The sequence below is a fragment of the Ahaetulla prasina genome, chromosome 1 (genome assembly GCF_028640845.1).
Source record: "Ahaetulla prasina isolate Xishuangbanna chromosome 1, ASM2864084v1, whole genome shotgun sequence".
Taxonomy (NCBI): domain Eukaryota; kingdom Metazoa; phylum Chordata; class Lepidosauria; order Squamata; family Colubridae; genus Ahaetulla; species Ahaetulla prasina.
This window is the reverse complement of record NC_080539.1, coordinates 223,118,781-223,139,280: the sequence shown is the minus strand read 5'-3', so window position 1 is coordinate 223,139,280 and position 20,500 is coordinate 223,118,781. Positions and strand designations below refer to the sequence as shown.

At 39.5% G+C, this 20,500-nt stretch overlaps 1 protein-coding gene across 2 annotated transcripts in view; it reads right to left on the bottom strand.

Annotated features, from left to right (window-relative positions):
• Nucleotides 1-2,259: 2,259 nt before the first annotated feature.
• FAP (fibroblast activation protein alpha) overlaps nt 2,260-20,500 on the bottom strand; it is a 65,992-nt gene continuing 47,751 nt past the window's right edge. For both annotated transcript variants that reach the window (XM_058191672.1, XM_058191681.1), the window contains 9 exons: nt 19,126-19,224; nt 17,870-17,939; nt 16,839-17,033; nt 13,141-13,195; nt 9,474-9,573; nt 8,163-8,227; nt 5,439-5,511; nt 5,043-5,116; nt 2,260-2,544 (listed from right to left, as the gene is read on the bottom strand). In XM_058191672.1, the coding sequence (XP_058047655.1) occupies nt 2,446-2,544; nt 5,043-5,116; nt 5,439-5,511; nt 8,163-8,227; nt 9,474-9,573; nt 13,141-13,195; nt 16,839-17,033; nt 17,870-17,939; nt 19,126-19,224 (830 nt within the window). In that variant the 3' untranslated portion in view covers nt 2,260-2,445. The remainder of the gene's footprint in view (nt 2,545-5,042; nt 5,117-5,438; nt 5,512-8,162; nt 8,228-9,473; nt 9,574-13,140; nt 13,196-16,838; nt 17,034-17,869; nt 17,940-19,125; nt 19,225-20,500) is intronic.

Genomic DNA, 20,500 nt, shown 5'->3' with positions numbered 1-20,500 from the left:
AAAATAAATAAACTGTTTGCTGCCTTGAGTCATTTATAAAAGTAATAAAATGTGGTATATAAATAAAGAAAAATAAACAATAACATACACAGTCACAGTCAAAAATGATTCAAAGTGGTGGGAACACAGAGTTGAGAAAGCAGTTAAAAATGTGTGTGTTAAAATATACAAATGCAAACTGATAAAGATTTGTCTTATAACACACCAGATTTAATTGTGGTTGAAAAGAAAAGTGTGGATAATTGATAAGGCATTACTAGGAAATAGTATCAGTTAGAGAATTGGAAAAGATCACAAAAAAACATGATCTGAAAATTGAAGTTGAAAGATTATGGCATAAACCAGCCATGGTAGTCCGACTGGTTACCAGCACACTGGTGCCACACCAAAAAAAACCTTAGATGGCACTTAGAAAATGTATGCAGTGACAAAATTTCTATCTGTCAATTGCAAAAGGCCACATACTTGGATAATGTATACTATGCCAATACATTATGACATTCTAAGTTCTTGGGAATGTAGTTCTTCCTCTCCTAGAATAATGAAATATTTTGAGAAATATTAAAAAAAGGCAGAATATTATATATCTCTGGATGAAAATGAAGAAACATGCTCTTGGAAAACAGCCCCCACTTTTCTTAATAGCCCTCAGCAGATGTCAGCACTTAAGTCTTAAGAAATAAAGAGGTACTTAGCTCTATTCATAAGCAAATACCCTCACCCAAGATCCAACAAAGGTAGGATTAGCCCTCAGCTAGGAGGAATTGGAATTACCTAACACAAGCCTTCATTGCACCAGCAGCCCAAACTTCAACCAAACGTAGCTCAGACAAACATGACCATGGGAGTCTGACAACAGCAATAGAATATATGTTCTTGCACAGGAACAGGAAGCTCAAATGCAAAGCCCAAGAGAAGGTATAAATACCTCCCACTCTCAACTCCATGTAGTCAGCTGCACCAGAACTACAAATGTGCTTCTTCTTCATCAATAAATGGACCCTCTTTCCAATCAGCCTCCAGCCTCCATTTTGTCTCCAGTGCCTTTCTCCTGGCTTGTAACTGAACCAACAAGAAGAATTCCATGTTTATGGAGGCCAACACCAGCTAAAGAATTGGTGGCTGTGATTTCATATTGTTGTGTATTTGATGATAATGATGATGATGATGATGATGATAATAATAATAATAATAATAATAATAATAATAATAATAATAATAATAATAATAATAATAATGCCATATTTAAATTTTTCTTCGTTTTGCATTTTTAGTACCATTTTGTCAATGAGCAGATGATCTTTTGTTCCTCTTGATTTTTTATAATTTCCTTTTTGTTCTACTGTTTTCCATCAGATGATTGAATACTGAATTTGCCAGTATTCTTGTAAAAAGTTTGAATGTTGTTGGCAGACAAGTAATTGGGCGATAGTTGCTTGAACTATCCTTAATTCAACTAACTTGAATTATTGATATATAATAATTTATTGACATCGTGGTACCAGGAGATGCCAGAGTTGAAGAAAAAGAACTGGAAAAATCATGAAATATCACGACCTGGCCATTGAAACTACATGGCTATGGATGAAACATGTAACAGTGATACCCATTGTCATCGGGGCACTTGGTATCACGTCCAAGAATTTTATAAGATACATCAACAAATTGCAGCTTCCTGCAATAACACCAGCAGAACTGCAAAAAACTACGCTACTTGGAAAGTCGTACATCTTAAGAAGGTACTTGGTTGATACCTAGGACGCTGGCAGCAACCCATATCCACTATTAGCACCAGTCAATGGTATTTGTGATGCCTTTTTGAATGTTCAGTTGACTGAGTTTCATGCTTAATGAATAAAGATGATATATAATAATGCCTACAAGTGCTCTACCTGAGACCCAAATTTTAAAGCGGATCACCAAATGCTAAACCCAAACTTGCCTTGACCAATATCAAAACACACATTTCACTTTTAACTGAAAAGAATCATTTCGCTCAGTTGAGATGCAGCCAAGTGTTAAGCAGCAATTTTGTTGACTTTCATTTACAGCGAAATTGCCTCTGATCCTTCTGAAGCATTTTTTCCCCAGTGAATCCATTTGCTAGATTGAATAATCACCCAGATACAGGACTGTCTCCAAGAGCGCTTCTCCCCTTCACCCCCCAAATTCTTTATATTCTTGACTCAGAATGTATGCCTGTATTTGACATGTGAGACTACTGACAATAGAGGGAGAGAATAAGCAAAATATGCAGCCTTTAATTTCACACTTTTATTTTTATTCATTTATTTCCAGGCTAACAAAAATTCCCAAGCGGTACACAAGGGTCAGTAAGAATCATCGACAGCTCTTTAATTCCATTTTTAGCCTACTTTTGGAATGTGCATAGTTTGTGCAATTCACGTTGCTTCGTCTTGGAATCAAGACAGAAGAGAGGACTCCTTAAGGCAGAGAAAAACACTGTTTCAGGAAATGTGTCATGTGAATGTAGAGATGCTTCAAAGAAAGGCCTGGAATTGCATGGTTTTGGTCTGTGTACCACTGAAAAGGAAGAGAAACGTTATCTCAATTCTATGTTCTTAAGCAGAATTCAAACAAATAGTAAAAACTTTGTAAGATGGGGTGGGAGACAGAAAAGGGTATTTGGGTCTTTTCATCTCATCTTATGCTCTCACCCGCTAAGCAATAGCACTATAGCATTTAGACTTATATACCGCTTCACAGTGCTTTACAGTCCTCTCGAAGCGCTTTACAGAGTCAGCATATCACCCCCAACAATCTGGGTCGTCATTTTACCAACCTCAGAAGGATGGAAGGCTGAGTCAACCTTGATCCGGTGAGACCCGAATTGCCAAACTGCTGGCTAAGATTGCATAGCAAGACCTTGCTGTTGTAGTATGTTATACATAGAGGGGGTGGGGTGTTTCCTGTTCCAAGGGCCTCTGGTGGCTCAGCAGACTAAGTCTGTCTGTTATTAACACAGCTGCTTGCAATTACTGCAAGTTCAAGTCCCACCAGGCCCAAGGTTGACTCAGCCTTCCATCCTTTATAAGGTAGGTAAAATGAGGACCCAGATTGTTGGGGGCAATAAAGTTGACTTTGTATATAATATACAAATGGATGAAGACTATTGCTTCACACAGTGTAAGCCACCCTGAGTCTTCAGAGAAGGGCGGGATATAAATTAAAAAAAAAAAAAGAACAAAAGCCAAAACTTGTGTAATTCTCTTATTCATAACAAAAGCCATTTAGGTCCCTGAAGGGGCATCAGCAAGGTTACAATGGCAAACATCCAAGTCGAAGGAGCCAATCTGCATTGATTGTAATGAAAACAACAATTGTAATGAAAACAAAGCATTAGGCTTTGTCTTGAAATGTGATCTTCAGAATTGCAAAATCAGCCCCCACCCCATTTATATCACAAAAACTTTTCTTCTATTTGTGTTTTGACAAGTAGCATAAACATGCAGGTTTCCTATTAGAAGTAACCTTTCTCTCACCCCCCGCCCCCCCCCCCCCCGGCCAAGTTTACAACAATTTTGGCATCTAGGGCACATCTCCCTTTTATACAGAATACAGAATAAGAGTTTATACAGAATACAGAATAATAGAGTTGGAAGGGACCTTGGAGGTCTTATAGAACAATCCCCGGCTCTGGCAGGAAACCCTATACCATTTCAGACAAATGGTTGTTCATTCTTAAAAACTTCCAGTGTTGGAGTACCCACAACAAGATATTCCACTGGTTGATTGCTCTAACTGCCAGGAATTTTCTCCTTAGTTTCAGGTTGCTTCTCTCCTTGATTAGTTTCCACTCTCCTCTTTTATTGGGAGATAAGAAGTTATGATGGCAGGCATTTGCATCTATGATTCCAGTTTAAAAGGAGTCACAAGGAGATGAAGATGCTTAAGCCATCAGTCTTGTCCTTTGCCCATTGGAGAAAGATTTTAGGCCCCCCACATAAGCACGGGGTCAGCAGTACTGTTCCTGTAGGCAGGATCCCATATCCCATATGATACCCTGAAAAGCAGCAGCTGGACCAAAAATTCAGCCTAAAATTATCTATTTAAATCCCAAAAGATCAGCAAAAGTTGTGGCCTTTGCACGTTTTCCCACCTAAAATCTTGCAATACTTTGGGTGAGAAAGTGAAGTGAAAATCCTGTGACATTTAGTAATTTCCCAAGATTTAGGCCACTTTACAAACAATTTTATTGGGCACAGTTTGGACTTATAGTGTCATACCTGCTAAACAGAATTATAATTAAAGGGATATCTGAGATTAATTAAATTTTATTTAATTAGTTGTAGTATTTGGAGGCTTGGTTTTAATTCTGGAAGTCCTCCCATTCTTTTCCATATACTCTAATATATTATCTGGCTATGCTACATCTCATTGTGGTCTGAAACAACGGATAGAAACTAATCAAGGAGAGAAGCAACCTTGAATTAAGGAGAAACTTGCTAACAGTGAGGACAATTAACCAGTGGAACAGCTTGCCTCCAGACGTCAGTGCTTCATGGAGGATTTTAAGAAAAGACTGGATAGTCACTTGTCTGGAATGGTATAGGATCTCCTGCTTGAGCTAGACTAGAAAACCTCCAAGGTCCTTTCCAGCTCTATTCTGATTGATTGAGTTGCAATAGCAGTTTATTTATTAGATTTATAGCCTGCCTTTCATTCAGGTGTTCAAAGCAGCATATACAGCAGTCCCTCCTAATCTTTTACTATTGGAAGACCTAAAACACAAGTTAGGAACAGATTGCCATGCAGAAAATCTAGGTGGCCACTAAGACTCAATACTGACTTGATGGCATGTAATCAAAATCAATCAATCAATCCTCCCATTTTCCGCTCCTAAAAGTAACACTGTAAAGTAGGCTGAACTGGGTGAGAATAACACCCCCAAATTTAGCAGGCGAACATCTATGACCAAGGGTGGATTAAAACCTATCCCCACTCCTAATCTAATACTGAAAAAACTACCCCAAATTATTTGCGTGACCCTATTAACGCTTAAATGATTTGATCATATCTACCATTGCTTGAAAATCCACTTGTGCATTGACTAAGGCTTTGGAGATCTGTGCCGAGTTTTGAAAATGAACATTATCTGAAATAATAATAATAAAAAAAAAAACAAGGAAGAAAAGAAATTAAGAAAGTGCATGTGGCTGATTAAAAACAAAAATCCCACCAGTCTGAAAAATACCAGAAAGCACGCAAGAGTAGAACATTAGACTCGTGTCATGAGTTAACAAGCGATATAGCAGGGACGATCAACAATGAGTCAGCAGTACTCAATGTGCCAGATAGAAAATGAAAATATGTCTAAATGTATTGACCCTGCTCACAGGAACAGAGAAATGCTTAATGTTTCTTTAACAAAGTGATTCTCTCTCCTAGGATTGGTACCAGTTTTTCATAGACCTCACCATCTGCCGTTCCATGGATGAGAAGGTAATCCACATTATGGAAATTCTGAGCCCTTGCCATAACTGTTGAATTCTGAAAGGGAAAATAACGAACCATTACGGAGTTGCCAAATGTAAAAATGATAGGTGCCTTCATTCCCAATTGTCCTATGTTCTTGTGACAGTAACCTCTCAGGCAATGAAAAGTTCTCCTCTACTTTCCGCTATTTGTTCTTAAATCTCAGGCTCCGTGGGTTTTGTTTAAGGAATTACCTGCAAATACAGATAGACCTCAACTTACAACAGTTCATTTAGTGACTGTTCAAAATTACAACAGGACCATTTTTCACACGTACGACTGTTGCGGCATCCCCACAGTCATGTGATCAAAATTTAGGTGCTTGGCAACTGGTTCATATTTATGATGGTTGCAATGTCCTGGGTGTGTGTGTGTGTGTCACATGATCACCTTTTCCGACCTTCTGACAAAGTCAATGGGGAAGCCAGATTCATTCAACAACCATATTACTAACTTAACAACTGCAGTGAATCACTTAACAACTGTGTAAAATGGGATAAAACTCACTTAACAAATGTCTCATTTAGCAACAGAAATTTTGGGTCAGTTGTGGTCATAAGTTGAGGACTAACTGTTTCTCATAATAGTGCAAAGATGTGGAGAGACCTGGTCCATAGAATTGCCAGGAGTCGGACATGACTAAATGGTTAACATCATCAGCGTCATCTCATAGAAATATTTCAATGCAAGACTCACAGGAGTTATCATTAAAAGAGATACAGCCATCAGCCAGATGTACATTTTAGTAATACATTGTGTTGCAAATCTATTTTGAAAATTTGTTTGAATCATGGTTACCTTAGGGTTAGTTCAAAGAAACGACTTCCTTCTTAGGTAGCCCAGAAAAGGTATAGCCCAGAAAAAAGAGGCAAGATAAACCTATGAATGGGTCAATAAACATCTCATTTCATCTTAATTTCTCATTTTGGTGAATAAGGCTTGGTTTGTCTTATTTCTACATCATAAACAGTCCGCATAAGTAGCCCAAAATGTTCAATGTACTATGGATAAGATTCTTCTGTTTTGTTTCAGATTGGAGGGAAAAGACCATGGAGACAATGCTATGTAAAACCATACACCTCATTTTTCCAGTAAAGTTAAACTACTATCTGCCAATCCCTTGAGCCATCCACAAACCATACTGGCACAAAATTGGATGCCATCACTGGCAATACCTATCTTGCCAGCCAATGACACTGCCCTTATTCACTGTGCACAGGGCATATTAAAAAAAGAAAGTTGGAAGATACCTTCAGTTTTGTTCCTCTCCCAGTCCTCAAACATTAGATGGAAAAACATCTATCAACACAGGCTGAGCGGGGGAGGTGACAAGTTTTGATAGACAGACTGACAAGGATATCATCTGTCACTCAGTTTTTGCCCAGGTGGTTTGTGTGAGCGCATCTAAAGGGACTCCAACTAGCATCTGATAGGCTTCTTTTGAATACATGTTTAACACTGTTACGGAATTGCATTAAACTTTTATTTTAAAAAGCAGACTGAAGAACTATGGAGAAACCTAGTGAAAGTTGGATTTTGAAGCAGCAGAGGCATCTCTCTCTCTCTCTCTCTCTCTCTCTCTCTCTCTCTCTCCTCCTTCTCCCTCTCTCCCCCCTCCCTTTCCTCCTTCTGCCCACTGCCTTCAGGCCATCTTAGGTCTCTAAGCCAATCCCTGGTGGATACAGCAAAAGAGCCAAGTTTTATTTCTCTGGCTTCTCTTCCTTCCCAAAGACAGTGCCTGGGGACCACAGGGAGCAGTTCAATACCAACACAATGACTCTTGTATGGACCTGCTGGCCATAAGTTAACTATAACACCAACCAACAGAATAAATGAAGTGCATCGGCTCACAACCAAGGCTTATTGTTGTGACTTATGTTGTGGAAATACTGGAACTGCTCAAGGCATTTTAAGCTATCTCGGGAATAGTTCGGAGATGAGGTAAAGGCTATGTTATGAGGGCATGGACAGGAGATTGAATAACTAGCCTTGTGGTGCATCCAGAACAATCTTGAACTAAATACACTTAAAACCGTAGAAATGGTGGTGGATTTTAGAAAAAAACCTCCTATACTACCACCTCTTACAATACTAGACAACACAGTATCAACAGTAGAGTCCTTCAAGTTTCTAGGTTCTATCTCAAGACTTAAAATGGACACCTAACGTCAAAAACGTCATCAAAAAAGCTCAACAAAGAATGTTCTTTCTGTGCCAACTCAGAAAGCGCAAACTGCCCAAAGAGGTCATTAAGTGTTGTATCTTTTTATTTTTGATGAATGTATTTTATTCTCCTTATGTACACTGAGAGCATATACACTAAAGACAAATTCCTTGTGTGTCAAATCACACTTGGACAATAAAGAATTCTATTCTATTCTATTCTATTCTATTCTATTCTATTCTATTCTATTCTATTCTATTCATTTCCTGTATAAAACCAAGTGTTACCCTCTGCCAACCACAACCCCTGCCCCATCCAAATAGACAAGGCCTCTCAATTACCATCAAATATCAATTTAGGACAATGTTAGATGGAAGAACTGGCAGAGACAAGAAGAGGGCAGCCCACACATTCAGCCAAGGAGCAAAAGGCAGGAAAAGGAAATCTGAAATTAAACAGTAAGAGTATAATTAAAATATAGGAATGTTTACAGGATTCTTACTTTGTAATGCTCAAGATTGTCAGATTTGGTTGGAAGACCCATAAATCGTTCAGTGTAGATGGATGCTGCAATATACAATAAATGCAGTTGTCACAACGCACAAGAGACACATTAACACGCACACAAGAGCAAATGTATTGTAAAGCATGCGTTTACATTCATTCATGTTGGGCATTCAAGGGGAAGTTTGGGCAGTTTTTGGCCTCGCACTACAAAACACATCAAAGCAGCCATAGGGGGCAAGCCTACTATTAGCCAGAGTGATGAGAGTGCCTTCACTCTCTTAGTTTGTATATTAAGCGCAAAAGCATTTTACACAGATAGACCTGCTTACTGAATTTATTATGAAAATACGTTTTTGCCAAGGAAGCAGGGAGTTGTCAAAATAACACTGTTTGTACCTTAATTTGATGGTTTTGTGGAAGTATATGTCTCTTTGATATGCATTCTCTGCAGGGATGAAATGCTACTGGTTCGCACTGGTTTGGATGAAACAGTAGCGGCGGTGGCGGGTGGTTTAGAGAATCGGTAGCTGTGGCAGTGCGAGGCTCCGCCCACTCACCCGGACATTGTTACTTCCTGGTTTTAACCAGGAAGTAACCTGTTTTTGACCTTCTGAGCATGCGTAGAAGGCTTTGCGCATGTGCAGAGGGTCTAAATCGCACGTGATGTGCGCACACTTCCGAACCGGTAGGGAAGGAAAGTAGATTTTACCCCTGATTCTATGTGTTTTGATTTGTGGGCCGAGTACCATTTCGTATTGTTTCTTCAGCAGCAAACCCTTGGAAAGGGTAAAAAAAAAAAAGGTTGCCTTGGATGGCATAAATAAGGTAATGAAGGTGGAGGAGTGTTCAAGAAGTAGCTGGGCCTCATGCCAAGTTGCCAGCTTCATAGCCACAAGATTGCGTGCAGAACCGATTGAGATGAAGAGCAGGCCCAGCCAAAGTTTAACATCTGAAGCTACGATTGATCTTAAAAAGGGCACCTAATAATTGGAAACAGGAGCGGTTTCATGGACAATGGTGTCTTTGAAAAGGCCTCTGTTTTGCCGTGTTTGTTTTAAGAACATCCGCTTTGAAGACATACACTCAGCAACTCTGCAAACTATTTCAAAGCAAGCTTGGCCCAGGAGAAGGTGTGTTTGTTTTCAAAAGAAAGTGTATTTTGAAAAAGGTGTTTTTAGATGAAGTGTGCCTCAAACCTTTTTTTTTCATAGCTAGCAAAAGCCTAGCAGTGACCTAATTTTTTTAAAATAACCCATTTTCTGTATCCAGCTGACAAAACCTCATATTGTTAGTTGTTTTTCCATACCATAATATTCCCAGCTGGAAACAGGAGCCACAGCTATTCCACACTTAAACGTGCCAGTACCAGACCCAAGCGCCAGAGATGTAACATATCCACCGTAGGACTAGAAAGAAACAAGAGCGAAGTTAATATTCAAAAAAGCAAGTATTTGCTCTCTAAGAATCCAAGTAATAATATACTGAAGCCAAGGAGAACATTTGTTTTGGCACCCAGGAATACAGATTACTCAACAGTTTCTCCTGAATAATTTTCTATGAGCCATTGGAGCAAATGGGATTTCCAAATATTTCTCTTCCTAAAAAAATATCTCTCTTTAATTCCTCTAGGAATCTAAAATGTTGCACCTGAGGATCTCACCTTATTTTAACCCCATAACAATCTTGGGAGAGATTGTAGTTGATCCCAAATCAGTCAGGTAAGTTCCATAATTAAGTGAGAACCTGAACCAGCATTTTCCCTTCTGCAATGACGGAAAGAAGGAACTATGATTAGGTTCTTACATCGTATCAAGCCATATTATGATTTGGGATTGGCTTTGCATGTTATACACACCCAGCCATTATGGTTTGTGGACCACGGTTTATTACTCAGTTTTATGTGTGAACCCATCCAATTGTGGATTATATTCAACAAACCATGTTTAATAATGTGGCATAACATGATATATGAACCTAGCCAATGTTTATTGCAGGTTCAGTTACAGAAGGTGAAAGAAATGCTGCTGTGCCCCAGATGTGCTTTTAGCTGAAGAATAATAACCATTTATGTTAGAAATGATGTGTGACAAAATTTCTCAATTTTTCACGCCTTTTGCATAAAAAGAGAAAATAGCTCTTCTCGGTAATTCTTCATGCCCCTTTGCATATTTGGCACATATCATTTACATATGTGAGAGAGACTAAGGAATGTATTAATATAAAAAAAGTTGAAATTCTAAGGCAGGGGTGTCAAACTCACGTTGTCATGTTGTCGTCACAACTTTCCCCCCCTTCGCTATACGAAGGCATGGCCAGGTGTGTGACGCATCCGGCCCACAGGCTGTGAGTTTGACATCCCTGTTCTAAGGTATAATGTCGTTCAAGAATCTGAACTACATTGCGTGGAGATGAAGGGAACATTATATAATATAACAGCATTATCAAGGGACTTTGAGCCTTACAAAGTAAGTAACGAAGAAAAATTCTACTGGGATGCTTTACAGTCTGAAGAAGAAGGGGAAAAAAAATCAGGAATGGCTTTCCCACAGTGCAGAGTGAGATGACTGTCTTGGGAGCAGAGTTACCATGTCATTAAAGGGCAGCAGGTGACTTCATTTGCTATTACAGCACTGTGGCAAGACAAGAGGGGTGATTATGGGATTTGATATACTAAAATAACATGGCAGTGTTATTGACAGTGATGGGCTAGAGAGCTCGTCTTTTACTGATCTGTCTCAAGGTGGGAACACATGCAAAGGAAAAAGAAGCAAACCATAGAAACGGGGTTACTCAGAAGTTGGTGTCCAGAGTTACCCTGTGTTAAGATGGGCGACCAATAAATTTAATAATAAATATGCACACAGGGTATGGGCTTTGATCCTGGGCTCTGCTCACAGAAGATGGCAAATCATAATGTCTTTAGTTTGGCTTTAACATGTTGTGTGAACCTAACCATGATAGTTAAGGCAGAATTTATGATGTGGTAAAAGTTGTGAAAAACTAGGGAGTTGTTTCATTGAACAATAGACTGTGATGAAATAAACTGTAGCTATACATTCCTCTGGTCACCATCAGTAATGGGTTCCACTTACCTTCACTACGGGTTTGGAATCAGGAGCGCGCACATGCGCTTGCTCACTTTGTTCCTGCGCGGCGCTTCTGCGCATGCGCAGAACCTTCTGCGTGTGCACAGAACATCCATGATGACGTCCGGACGGGTGGGCAGAGCCTCCTGCTGCTACCACTACCAGTTTGCCCGAACTGGGGTGAACCAGTAGAAACTCACCACTGGTCACGATATATGTGGCTATTTGCACTGTAGGGGACCCCCCTAACACTAGCGACACAGGTTCTCCATGGACTAACAAAAGAGCTCAACCCCAACCGTTACGATTCTACCAGCACAACGTTAAACATTAATTTGGAAAATAACCCCTTCTGATCTCAGTTACCCACAAAACTGCATGATTCTGCAGCTGTAGACAAATATTTGCAGTAGCAGCTTATTTGCACTGCCTGAATTATCCTGTCCTTAGAACCAGCAGGCAGAAATGGATGATGGTTTTCCTCCGTTAATTCCCTAGTCAGCTTCAAGGTGGTCTCAGGGCGCCTTTCTTTGCTGAAGTGCATTTTCCCCCCATTCATGGCTCTGTGAGGGTGGGAGCATTTTATTGGTTGTAGGCTAACCTCAGAGGAAGCACCCCTTCCACTAAGCCAATACTTATCAGTGCAATGCCTAGCACTGATCTTGTTAAGGATTATTTTAACAAGTAGGAAGTTGGAATGCTGAAAAACAAAGGGACAACACCCAAAATTATGTTTATTGCCAAGGATATTCCCTCTCCCACAAGTCTTAACAATGAGAGCAGACTACTTTAGTCTGGTGCTCCATTTATAAGAGCCCATTTTCATGGGGGGGTGGGGGGCAGTGGTGGGTTTCAATTTTTTTTACTACCGGTGGGTGTGGCTTGGTGGGTGTGGCTTGGTGGGCGTGGCATGGGATGGCTTGGTGGGCGTGGCTTGGTGGGCGTGGCAGGGGAAGGACACTGTAAAATCTCCATTCCCTCCCCACTCCAGGGGAAGGTTACTGCAAAATCCCCGTTTCCTCCCAATCAGCTGGGACTCGGGAGGCAGAGAATAGATGGGGGCGGGGCCGGTCGGAATTTTTACTACCGGTTCTCCGAACTACTCAAAATTTCCGCTACCGGTTCTCTAGAACTGGTCAGAACCTGCTGAAACTCACCTCGGGGGTGGGGGATGACAAAACTAAACTGGGGAGTTGGGAACCTGAGTGAGTGAAAGGACACAATCATGTGAATTTTGGTAAATGAATACTTTGTGGAGACCTTCACCCACCAAGGTGTCCACTTTCTAAGCACACCCTTAATATGCTCTGGGTTTGAAGGTTCCCACCTATTACTGTATAAAGGTTGAGGATGGCTAGTGTCAATGACAGAATCATGTTGTTTACCTGAAATATTTTAAGAGAGCTTATAAAGGAAAAAAGAAAGAGGGAAGCTTTTTCCAGCAAAGGGCTCCATCAGGCATGAAGAAAGAGGGGAATTGTTTTATGAGCTTGTCTACTAAATAAGCATTGCGCTCTTCGTGCGTAATTTATTTCACCTGTCATGAACTCCTTGGATTGGGTGGGCTCAGAAAATATATCCATTATTTCATTTAGTCATAGCATTTTATAAATAGTTATGCCATCACTGGTCAATATAAAAATTATGTTAATATAAGAAGTTAGGACAACAATGTTACCTGATCTCAAATATCAACCAATGAATTCAGTTTTTGACATTTTCCCTTGAGAAAGTATGCCATATTATATATATTTTTTGCCAAGCTGCTTTATGGGAATCCAAGCCAAGGAAGAAGATAAGAAAAACAAACTGCAAGTGACAGGCTAAACAGAACATGATTATTCAAGATTTTTTTTTTTTAAATTGTTTTAAGTACTGTATACATACCCAGCCCCATATGGCTATTCGTTTTTCATCAATAAAACCCATGTCTATAAATTTTCTGTTTGGAAGAAAAATGCACACAATTAATTAAAGAAACATAGATGTTTTAAAGTACTTTGGGATGCTAGAAAACACAAGAAGGGTTATGTGGCAGAAAAATATTTTTTTTAAAATCCTCTAATCATTACACTGTTAATAGATATCAGCTTCTTAATATGGGTCTGAGCCTAGTAAAGCCAAAGACGGCCGGTCATTTAGATTTTATCTTAAACCACAATGTCCCATGTATGTGTTTTGGCAACTTTTGCCAAACCTAATCCTAACTTCCTTCTAACCTCTATTTTACAAACAGTGCAAAAATTCTGCTTCTAATTTTAAATTGCCCTTTCCAACAAGCCAGGAGAAATTGTGATTTTACAAACCTAACTTCACCGACCTTTCATTAACCCTAATCCTTTGGACGTAATTAACTTAGAACTAATTATATCTGTGTATATATAAAATAAATTCCAAGAAGGGATACAAAAATAGATGTTCTTTTGCCCATGGTATATTTATCAGACCAGGGCTGCAAAAATCTTGCCATTCACTAGATGACCACAGAACTCGATATACCTGTTTTCTTTGGTGTCATCTTCTGGGCATCTGGAGTTTTGCAACCTTGATCTAGTAACCTAGCCTATGGGATCTGCTGATGTGCCCAGCTTCAAACATTTAAATGCAATAGGTGCTTTACCAAAATACAGGATTGTTTCTGGTCATGAAAAGGTGGGGTAAAATGCTTTAAATACAACTAATCTGAACCTCTCCCAGGATATGTTTCTGTGTGTATACATGCAATCCTGTGATTTCTTGGTGGTGTCTCATCCAGTCTCCTTATCCTATGTTCAAGTCAAAGTTCTACATAAAACGGTATAGCTCAATGGTGGGTTTCACTTACCTTTGTTACCGGTTCACTAGCGTGTGTGCACTCACTTCGCTAGTGTGCGTGTCACTTCTGCGCACGTGTAGAAGCTTCTGTGCATGCGCAGTGTATTTGATGACATCTGGGTGGATGGGGGGAGCCTCCTGCTGCCGCTGTTACTGGTTCGCCCCAGTTCAGGGCGAACCAGTAGCACCACTGGTGTAGCTTCAATGGACAGAGGGTACTTTCCTCTATCTGGCTTTTAGGTCTGAATGAGAGATCCCTTTTGATAAATATGGCCAACCTTCCCAAGGTCTTTTGGAGACAAGGGAAGTCAGCTTTTATTAGCTCTTTCTGATTTGCTAGTTTAATGAATTTATTTTTCTTTTAGCTCTCTGTTTTGCAAGTTTGCTTTTATTATTGTTCGTCACACAGTCATCCAGATGGTCAGACTGGATTTGTCATTTTTGTCCACCTATTGAGTCCTTCCTAAGGGAGTGGTGCGGTGGCCTAGAGGTGGAGCTCTCGCCTCACAATCAGAAGGCTGTGAGTTCAATTCTAGGTAGAGGCAGATATTTCTCTCTCTGGGCACATCGAGAATATATCTGCTGAACAAAACTCTGCATCGGTGACAGGAAGGGCATCTGGCCATTTAAACACTCTGCTAGCTCCATTCAGTTGCTCAGACTATACCCCGCAAGGGATTATGGGCTCGTTAAATGAAGATGATGGTGACTGAGTCCTTCCCAAGACCTGAGATAGGCAGATGTGGGTGTTCGATAATGTTTGAGATATCGTCACAGGATGTAAGCGGTTCCAAGTAAAGCTGCTTTTTGCAATTGACTGATGGTGAATTTGTCAATGCCGATGACGTTCAAGTGGTGCTTCCGTTGTTTTGGGATATATTATTACATTTATTGTTAGTTGCCTAGATGACAGAACTACTTAGTAATACTTAGCTTTTAGGTTGCACTTTCACCTATCTAGAGTACTTTCTCTACATTTTCTAGCTGTGATTTTCGTCTCCATCTACAACTTGTAAGATAAACTGGACAATTGTGGGGGAGGGGAAACTGAGGCTAAGGAAAAGTCATTTGTCTCACTCTTACTGTGTATCTGTGGGGGAAGCAGGGATTTAAACTGAGGAGGATTTTTTAACAATGAACAGACATCTTCGACAAAAATCCCTTTCCTTGGCATTCAGTTGAAAACATTGTTTGGAATCTGAGGTTAGATACCAGAAATCCAGATTCAAAGCCTATTAATGGGTAGTTTAATCTGCTCCCACCAAGGTTACACTGCAAGGTTTCATGAGGCTATCCCACAAAGAGGTAGCCTGAGAACGTGGAAAGGGGCCCAGACATGAGCCTATTATCCAAAGACATGAGTTTGAAGAAGTAACATGTTTAGCAACTTATTGAGAGCTAATATTATGGGATCTGCAGCATGCCTCCTCTGCCAACGCAGGTGGGGCTGTAGAGTAACATAGGAAATTTGCCATTATCTTTTTTCCCCATAGAAGTGTTCTGTCTGTGCCACCACACTCTGTACCAGTTGTAGCTTCCATATGCCCTTCAAGGGTAGCCCCATGTAGAGGGCATTGCAGTAGTCTAGACACGAGATGATCACGACCAGGGCTTGAATGACTGAGTGCTGGGACTCCTGATCATGGAAATCCTGCAACTGGTGCACAAACCAAAGTTGTGCAAAGGCTGTCCTGGCTATGACTGCTACCTGCTCTTCAATCAGAGTCCCAAGCCCAGGAAAACCACCCCAAGTCACGAACTGGGTCTGTCTGGGATAATGCCGCCCCATCCAGAACTAAATATGTCAGAATCCCAGCTCCTAAATGCATGTTTTTGCTGATAAAAAAATCTGATAGGTACAGAAAAATGAAATGTACTTATGAATGAGTATGTGTAAAACTAACCTAGATCACATCTGTCACCTAGTATCTTCAGTTTATTACTTTATGACACCAATTTAAACCTGTTATGGTTACTATAAAACAAACAATTCTGCTATTGCATTGTACAAAAAAAGGAACAATAGCAAGATGGAAATCCAAATGGTAAATTGCCCCATCTACTTCACTCTGTGCATTTAAACAGCAAAGAGGAAACGGAAGCATCAGAAAGGAGAAATGGGGTGAAAGAGATAAGAGATCCGTACAGTTACGGGAACATGCAAGCAAGATGTAGAGGTGAGAACTCTAGGTTCTATTCTTAGTCCTGCTGGTTCATAATTTGTCAAGCCAGACTAATAATCTTTGCTCAAGCTTAAAAAAGACTCATGCAAACATTATTTCCAAACGTGAGGAGCACCAAATTTATACCCTTCCTAACATATTCAGAGCTCTGAAGTGTTGACTTCTGAAACAAATCCAGAGGTCCTTCCAAGAATTCCACCAAATCGAGAAGAAAAATGTTATATTCATGGGATAGGCCAAGAATATCGGGGTGTGCAAAGAGAAATAATAAAAATATTTCTGTAGCTTTGGAAAGACTTCCCCATAAACTCATTTTGCAATCTTTCCAAAGCTATAGAAATATTTTGCCAGATATTTAATTTAGTTTAAATTTTGCCAAATTCCCAAATCTAAATAATGTTATAGTATGACTGATCGGAATATTTCCATATATACTGAACTGATAGCACATAGTAGTTATAACTAATTTATTAACATACATTTCTTTAGCGTCAATTATGATCAGCACTCAATAAATCTCAGCGGCTATTTGTGAACTTACTCCTAGAAAGGGCTGTAATGCTACCCAAAATCTCTCCTTATTCTTACCTTACAGCTGAGATTTGATCTTCAACTTCATAAACCCCAAGTTTTCGATAGACCGCATGCAACATCTTATCACCTTGAAAAGCGGTTCCTCTGCCATCCACAAGTGCTACCACAATATCTTCTTTGCTTGCAAGATAGCTGATCCAACTAACGCTAAAGGTATGCTTCACATTTTGGCTACAAGGCCCTCCATACCTACGGGAAATATCAATGGAATTTAAAGCATTCTACATTAACATCCCTTAGGTCCTAAATTATTTAATAAATAGCATAAGAAAAATGGAATGATGAAGGACTTCTTCATTGGAGTTATGGAATTACTTTTCAGACACAGAATGACACAGTGGGTAAAGTTTTGGACTGTTATGATTGAGAAGACTACCCTTGGCCAAAGAAGCTCACTGAGTATCTTTGGACCAGCTACCCTCTGTTATTTTCTAAATATCCCACAAAGTTTTATTTGTCAATGACCAAAATAAAGTATCTGTCTGTCCGTCCGTCCACAGAGCTGTTATGGGAAAAGTTGTTACTCTGAGCTCCTGAAGAAACAAAGGTGGTGGTAGCAGAAACAAATAATTTCCTACATTACTTTGAGCTATCTTGCTTGAGAAGAGCAGCCTTACATGGAGTTTTTCCCCTGAAGGTGAAGAGGATTTCACTTGGGAACTTCTGCATACTCAGCATACACTGAGCCGCGGTGGTACAGTGATTAGAGTGCAGTACTGCAGGCTACCTCTGCCGACTGCCAGCTGCCTACAATTTGCAGTTCAAATCTCACCAGGCTCAAGGTTGACTCAGCCTTCCATCCCTCCAAGGTGGATAAAATGAGGACCCAGATTGTTGGGGGCAATATGCTGACTCTGTAAACAGCTTAGAGAGGGCTGTAAAAGTACTGTGAAGCGGTATATAAGTCTAAGTGCTATTGCCATTGCTAATCCCGATGTGCTGTGGCCAGCTTTGCGAAGCTATTGATAACTTTGACAGTATGTATAAGGTATATAGAGAGAACGATTGAATAAAATGTTACATACACCTGTATAAGAAGAGGATATTTCTTGGATCGATCAAACTTTGGAGGTAGAAGCATCTTGTACCATAAAGCTAGAAGAAAAGGGGGGAGGGGGAGAGAATGAATGAATTTGATGTGAAACTTCCTGTGGCAGTTTAAGATTAAGAATGGTAATACTAGTGACTACAAAGTTTGCATTGTTGATAGCCAAGTGGATTAAACACCATTGCAGGCCTTTCTTTTAATCATGCATACCACATTGTATTTTGCATTATACACTTGCATTTTCTATTATAACATCTGTGGTTTGTGATGCTTTATAAAGTCTGATTGAGTCCTGAGAACTTCATGGATTTGCCCAGGTAATTTTCTATGTAGAATTAGACTTCCATTGCTGTGTTTCAGGATTTTTTTTTCTTCAATTTCCCAATTTAGCCTACAGATCTGTGATTCCTTTTTTTTAGTATCCGATCTAAGCATTAATAAGATCTGATGCTGATTAGCTCCTGAGCCCAGGTAAGATCAGCCATATGGTGCTATCTGCAAAGATGTAAGAAAAACATTCTCCCAGGTAGTCCTCGAATTATGATCACAACTGAGCCCAAAATTTCCGTTGCTAAGCAAGTAAGTGGCTGAGTGAGTTTTGCCCCATTTTACAATCTTTCTTGTCTTAGTTGTTAAGCAAATCAGTGAAGTTGTTAAGTAAATCATGTGGTCATTAAGCAAATCTGGTTTCTCCCATTGACTGTGCTCGTCGGAAGCCGGCTGGGAAGGTTACAAATGGTGATCATATGAACCCAAGACAGTGAAACTGTTATAAATATATGCCAGTTGTGACATGCCTGAATTTTGATGATCTGAGGGTGCTGCAACAATCTTAAGTGTGAAAACTGGTCATAAATCATTTTTTTCAGTGCCGTTGTAACTTCAAATGTTCACTAAATAGATGGTTGTAAGTTGAGGACTACCTTGACTCATTTTCTCCAGATCAAACTTAACGATATACTGTACAATTAAGTCAAAGAGCCATAGGAGGATTGCTCCAATTTCCTCATCCCTTTGGTTGCACATCTGCGTGCTACCCAGTCTTTGTCTGGGAATAGGCTATTAACGTATAGGATTTCAGGAATTAATTTCTTAATACACTGTTGAAGGGAAAACTCTACTGCACTGTTTCTTGATCTAAATTCAGATATACACCGTAGGTTTTTAAATAGCAACTATTTCGTTCATGTGCACACACTGAAAAATTAAGTGTGAAAAAGAAATAATACTTACTTATGCCATCCACTTCAAGTTTGTTAATTTTCTGTGTTGGTAAACTGATTTTTTGCAACGCAGACTCCAAATCTGCATTGTCTTCTAAGACTTTAATTTCTGTATATAAAAAGTTTTGAATTGGAAATACATTTCTATTTTATTTAATTTAATTTATTTATTTATTTGAAAAACACAACAGTATATATAAGTATAAGCATGAAATAACTATACGAATTGGATACAATCAAAGGGAACATTAGGACAGGAACGGTAGGCACGCTGGTGCTCTTATGCATGCCCCTTACAGACCTCTTAGGAATGGGGTGAGGTCAACAGTAGATAGTCTCTCATTGATTCTCTGTTCTTGAAATGTTACAGAACTGGATACTAATAAAAGGTTAAATGTCACGTCTGTTAAATTTAAATGAGTATATGAATTTCCCAAGTTTATAAATATGGAAATAGCAAAAGTTTCATGATGTAACTGAAACAGAGTTGAGATTTTCCTAGAAAAATGCAGGGTGGTGGTAAAGTTTCATGGAATTAAGGTAAACCTCATTACAGGATGGTAAATTCAATTTATTAGGTAATCTGGATATAAATAATGTAATGTGTAACTCATTTCATATACTCTGTTAAGTGTTTAATTGAATGAAAGAAGTTAATCATGATAAAATTTATATCATGATTTTGCTGTATATTTACTTAACTTACAAAGCAGACAAATAAATAGCAAAGCCAGTATTATAATAGTTAAAAGGACTTTGTATCTTTTTCAGTTTTATGAAAAAGATACAAATCTTTTTCTAAATCAGCCTAAAATTTTACAGAAGCTGAATATGAATACCAAATGGTTTCTAACCTAAACAGAATTTTGTCTTTTCTTTCTTGCAATCAGGGAAATACAAGTCAGCTTTAGATGAAGTGTAAAAACATTTTATCACTCTGGCCATCAGAATCAAAGATCTTTTCCTCGCTTGTGCTTAACCACAGCGCAAACATGCTCTGGCATTTTTTCCCCCCCACAGTGACCCACAACAGAGCCTTTATCTCTTCTCATCCTGATGAGCCAGGTTGAAGCTGGTCTTTGCTGTGCTAGTTTTGAAGTATGACTTTTCTCTTTATGCCCACTGCAGCTAAGATAAACCTCGAAGTGTGTAAAACTGGTTAAATTTTGACACCCTTTGTCAGGTCCCATAGATCGGGACGCTGCCATTCTGGTGGAGAGGGGGCCTGAGTCAGTAGTGGGTTTCAAAATTTTTTACTACAGGTTCTGTGGGTGTGGCTTGGTGGGCGTGGCAGGGGAAGGATACTGTAAAATCTCCATTCTCTCCCCAATCCAGGGGAAGGTTACTGCAAAATCTACATTTCCTCCTGATCAGCTGGGACTTGG